General features: G+C 43.3%; 1 protein-coding gene across 1 annotated transcript; it reads left to right on the forward strand.

The window, feature by feature from the left end:
* On the forward strand, window positions 1-5,461 carry T265_04497 (hypothetical protein; the record flags this gene model as incomplete). Its single annotated transcript, XM_009169252.1, has 2 exons — window positions 1-1,295; window positions 4,804-5,461. 2 exons carry the CDS (start codon window positions 28-30, stop codon window positions 4,826-4,828), a joined length of 1,293 nt encoding a protein of 430 aa, XP_009167516.1.
* Window positions 5,462-6,067: the final 606 nt, after the last annotated feature.

Below are 6,067 nucleotides of genomic sequence, written 5' to 3' on the forward strand. Positions count from 1 at the left end.
GCCGATTCCAGCGTTCAGACAGAGGAAATGCAGAACACCATTGAATTACCGCAGTGGTACAAAGACCTTTCACCATTATATTCTGTTACCGCCGATTGTGTACTTGAATGGCCTGATGTAAACAACGTCAATGAGTTCCCCGTAGTCTGTCCTGTGCATGGAACGTTAAGCCGATGGTGTTTGAAACTTGGCACGAAGGACTGCACCTGTGGTCCGCCACACATCAGGGAGTCTGGTAATCCTGTTGATGAGGCCGACAAGACGTCGCGCGCCAGAACCAGGCGGCACAACACCATTCAGGAAGTGCTTCAAGAACTATGGGGTGGTGAAGAAATACCTTGCTTAATAAAAGGATTGAACAGCGGTACTCCGGCAGATTCACTTACCAGTCGTCGTGCAGCCTTCACGGGGGAACAACTGAGCCTGACTCCACGAGGTCCTGTGATAGTGAATAGTCATTCTCTCAGAGCAAGGACTGATTGCAATGCAAGAAAACCACATAAAAATATCGACACACTGCCACTGGCCCATGTCTACGAATATCTGAATGATCTAGGAATGGACAACGAATGGTGTGTCATCTTTATGAGCCAAATTCGTCATGTAATGCCACCAGATTTGAACATTCGATATCCATACAAAGATGTGACCCTTTATATGAAAATCGGTACTCGTGGGCTATTGCTGAACGTGTTTCCTGATACCAAGTGTTTCGTAACTCACATCAACTATGATGAATTTCAATTGCGGCCAGAGTTGCACTACGGAGATGAGGTGATGGAAATCCGTCATGGAGTATTAAGGCAATATTTTGATGATGAACTTTACCCACAACGCTCAGCTCTTCAGGGAGACGTCTTTCAACTTCGCCTGAGATCATGTCCATTTTTGAAGTGGCTAAGGCTAGGTATGGGTCCTTGTCCACTGGTCACTGAGAAGTCAAATTTCCGGCCGAATCCACACACACTTCGAAGCCATATCGACATGGGATTCACCATCCATAATGGATGTGTAACGGCCGTAGCCGTAAACTCTCCTGCAAGTGAGGCTGGGCTCCTTCCAGATCACCATATAATTGAAGTTGGTGGGGTATTTGTTTTGCATCATACAGACCAGCAGATCATCCAGATAATCAGGCAAAAGATTTCCGCCAACCCGAGACGGTTTGTCGATGTGGTTGTCATGCCTGAAAGACTGCACAAACAGCTCCAAAGCGTGAATAACCAACACCGCATTGTCAGCAATCAGGGTTTCAATCTTGATCCGTGGGTGAATGCCAAGCCGTTTGGTTTAAGGTAAGTCTTCATTTGAAAACATCAAATGACAGTTTAATTGAGGATAACATTCTATGACGAGCTGATTCTTAGAGATGTTTCCGCTTCTATGAGAAGGAGGTAAACACAGGAGAGGAAAGAATGTAGCCAGGGAAATCTTTAAAAAACGCGGATGGGTTAGATGCAATACTGACTTTGGCGTTGAACATGTCCAGTATAAATCGACTACTGCAACCGAGCCCTGAGGCCTCAGTCTCGCAGTTTTCATCACCAGGGCTTGGGTGTTGCACCCTAGAACTTCTATTACCTTCTTTGAAAATAAATATTCCGAGATTGTACTGAAGTGCAAAGTCAGTCTTCACTGCATCTTAAAACCAAATAAGGAAAGGTAGACAGGCAAAAGAGAAACTTTCTGTTCTTAACAGTAGTAGCGACCTGGAAGTAAACAGGTCGAATACCTAGCGCAAATAATCTGGGCTCACTGGTGTGAAGTGTGGTAGGTTTCAATCCAGGAAATCAAAAATACCACTGCTAATCGATGTCAGCGGCGTTCTTCTTGTCAGTTTCTATCCAGATTACCTGACTGCACGTATAGAGAAGCAGGCACCTCGGAACGGTTGTAGTAAGCCGGTGCTAAAGTTCTTCCCCGTCCACTCTTATTCTTTTCTTCACAATAAAGCTTTGAGATAAGTCATGGTTGTGTGGCAGCGAGGCTTCAGCGCTAATACTGATGCATGTTGTCAACGATGATGATGAACCGCCTCTAGATCCCTCTAACGAGTATGACACCAGGCAAACACAGCTGACAATGGCTCATTTGTTACAGTTGGAAAACAGAACATTCCTTGTCGTTGGCCAGGTGCTACTTGCTAACAAAACCCTAACAAATATCGCTTATGTACCAAGTATGTTGAAATTGCGTGAGTACATCCGCTCTGATGAGTTCGGGTTTAATACCTTCCGTGTGAGATTGCTTGTCTTGTTCTCGGACGTCTGTTTTTGAATGCGCGAGTTCAAAGTCACATTCGTTAGAGTGGTGTATCAAAAGACATCTCTCAGCCTTGTAGTCTGCCGCCGCCTATTAGCTGTTGAATCATCAGGGCATTCTCAAACTTGTTTTGTGTAATCGCGTTATGTTCACACGGACAGATTGGATATGATATCCCAAAAGTGAAATTCTCCAAGGTTTCACTAGGAGACCAACGCAGTTGAAAAAAAACTTATATCTGGCAACCTAAGTAGCCAGCCTCCCGCCCAATTGTTTATCCAATACCACCAAGGCCTCCTTTTGGTCGACTTTCTTACCGAGCTTCACTGCATCAACACCCTTCGGTATTTTATTCCCAGATGAAAACGTGACGATTCCATGCTGTTCCGCACTCAGTAAACATTACCCCGAACCTCCAGGTATCTAAACCATCAGATGCCAGTTAAAGTGCTGGACACATCTAAAACTGACGTGAAACAGAATATTGAAGGGAGTAAAATATCGACACCAACATGCTGCAATGAGAACGAAACATGACGAGAAGAGACGACATCGTCAAGTAGTGAGTCACCGTCAAACTGAAAATTACGAAAACGATAACTAATGGTGTGAAGTCGGACAGTGAATCATGCGTGTGGCTAATCAGTTCGTTAGATCAGTCACAACCGCGTACGCACATTATATGAGTAATAGCGACGCGCGTGAAAGGGGAGGAGAGAACAGGAATGAAGACGGATTAGTCAAAAGGAGGAAAATAACCTCCAATATGCACGTTATCGACTGTGTTCAGCACGTTTGGAGCTTTCCGTGCACAATATTCCCGATTGGCTTTGGAATACACTTTGGGGAAGGGGATGGAGAAACAGTGCTCAGGGAAGCAAAGTGAATTGGCACAGATACAGAATTTGATAGGGAATAAGTAAACCATTTGAGATTTCAGTCTATTTGGCAGGCTCATCAATCTGACGGGAAGAAGCGACGTAAGAACTGTGTTAGGCCTCTGCCTGGTAATTTGTTTTAGAGACGGCTGGTGCATCATCCAAACTTTTTATGAGAATACCCAGCTCTATACAAAACTACCTTCATACTAATATCATTTGTTGGTTGTGTCTACTTTTCCTCAAACAGAAAAGAACAACTTAATTATCTACAACACATCTCCACAATCATCCTCCATCCTTCGGACAGCAGCCGTTAAAAAACTTCAATGTTCTGTTTCTTTGTCCTAAACCAATCGTCAGATGTGTTTCTTTGAGCTGGAATGTGATTAACAGCTATCGAATTTTCTTAGTATAACTAAATGGGTATGCCTTTCCCCGATCATCCTGCGGTTTTTGATGTTCGGAAAAACTGTTCACATACGACAGTTTAAGGGGACCAAAACGACGTCTGCAAGTATGAGAGCCGGGTCTGAAGGCCTAATGTGTTCACATGGCTTCGAAGTCTCACCAGTGGATATAACGGGACAATCGATCGACCGGAAATAGCCATAGGATTGCATGTTTTTTGAAGTTTTTTGCAAGCAGCGTGAGCTTTGTTTTCTGTTTATGGGGTTTCTTATTAGCATTTGTCATGGCTAGTGATTATCAACTGTTTTTTTTTCAAATTAGCAAAACCTCCGCAGTGATGGTAGTCAAAATATTCACTGAGATGTAACAAACGATGCTTGCGCAGTTGACTGAAAGAGGACACCAGGCAGAAGACAAAACGTTGCGTCAAAATTTCTCGAGAACCCGGTTACATAGCAGTCGAAACCATGTTTATGACCATCGACAACAGTATCGAGCAACTCCAGTCGACAAAGCCGAATAAATATACTTCCTTGGTGACCTTCTATTACATCATCACGGTGGACAGTAGCTTAGATATTGAAATTTCTTGTTTCTACATTACCCTTGTTGGGATATTCCATCCTTTGTTTTGGCACGACTTTTTGGTATTGCGCACTAAGGGCTTCAATCTTGCTGTCTTTTAAACCAAGCTGGAAGACACCTTCGAACTCGAGTTATCTGATAGGCGAGCATACAAAAGATTAGTGGGGGAACGGGAGAAAAATATATTCCATTAGACTACTGCTCGCATTTCACGATACCCGCACTTTCGAACTCCGTTTAGACAAACCGCACTAACATAAGGAATTAGTGCACTCTGACGTTTTGCTGTTGGTCGCCTTTCCAACGAGAGCACTTTTACGCGAATTTAAATGCACCTCGGTTTTCACTTTTAGAAAATGAACCGTGTAACAGTCAGACAGAGTCCGATTCGTTTTAGCTTTGAGATAAAAACTCCCCAAACGATCATAGAAGACCAACGGCAGTCACTATTGAGAAGTCCTTGCCGCAGAATAGTTTCATTGTATAATATGAAAACAGCATCTATGTGAGCGCCACATCACGTCTCCGGGTGTGTCCATTTGAAGATTTTATCCAAAGTCCGGACAAACGTTGGTTCGGATTTTAAAATTAAAGTCTGATATTCTGACTCTGGTGATAAATAGCTGTTGAACAATATTCAAGCGATTCCTTTTCTTTTATTTAACAGCCCTGAAAATCACTTTCCCGAATAGAAAGAACAAGCCGATGCAACACAGCTTAAGTGCCACAAATGACCTGGAACACACTTCATGCAGTCATCTTATTACTATTGAACCACTGACGTCAAGCGGTCGACCGACTCGTCAGTTACTTTACTTTGTGTGAAGTCTTGTTTTTCATGCATGCATTCAAACATTTCCAAATGACAAAGTCGTACAAAAATGGATGTGCTGTGACCAGTGACTTTTGCTTCCTTTTGACCAACAAGCGGATTGGAATAGACAGGTACTGGCTGCGGATAACACTTCGAAAACCTATTTAGAAATTTTTGTTAAATGCCACTAAAACCCTTATCAGATTATGTGGTTATCACGGAACGCCAAAGGGAAAGTGGCCAGACTGCGAAAGTGAGTCGCAAGCAAAGTTCCAATGCTCATTCTCACTTTATCAAAGTTATCAACTTGAGGAGATAGACTAGCTCCATAAATTTCGCGCTCGGCTTTCATTGTTTTCACAAAAATACTGGACGGGTATCGCACCTAGAGCATTGCTGCTTCCTCGTTTGCGGACTCAAACTCCACACAAACCATACATTGCCATGCAACGGAGAAAGAAAAGAATCATCAAGAATCTAACCAGACTAGCGGGATGCGGTTGAAACTCAGTGACCCAGATTGCGACATCCAGTTCTTACGGATAGAGGATTATCTGCTCTGTTGTCTTTCAGCCTCATTCTTGAACGAAGGTGAAGAGATCGAATAACTGACCAAGGTGTTCGTCAGCGTATCTACAGGATATACAACGGGTGCCTACAATCTACCCTATTCGTTCACAAAGCCGAACATAACCTAACGAGGAGTGCTCTGCCTCGCGCTTGGCTATTTTGGAATATTGACAACTCGGATGCATTAATTAATTGTTGGTCAGGTAATTGTTAATCTGTCGCCCATCGATCCCTCTTAAGTAGCGCGTAGATAAGAGCTGCTTTCGGCTATTAGTTTCGTACACTGAAAAATTGCGGAAGTGGAAAAGAACGGTCAGGCACTGGTGATGACCCGATCGGTTAAACTAGGGCTTATGCGACAACAAGACCTAATGTAATGAAATCACACACAAAAAATAGCCCGCTCAACAGCCCTTTGAGCGCTTAGATCACCCCCGATCCAAGGTCCGCCAACCAAACTCTGAAAATAGAGGCGCTGCGAAATCCGCCTAGATATTGTTACAAACTGTTATGAATTGATGGACTTACATATAATAATAATAATAAT

The sequence above is a fragment of the Opisthorchis viverrini genome (assembly GCF_000715545.1).
Source record: "Opisthorchis viverrini unplaced genomic scaffold opera_v5_74, whole genome shotgun sequence".
NCBI classification, from domain to species: domain Eukaryota; kingdom Metazoa; phylum Platyhelminthes; class Trematoda; order Opisthorchiida; family Opisthorchiidae; genus Opisthorchis; species Opisthorchis viverrini.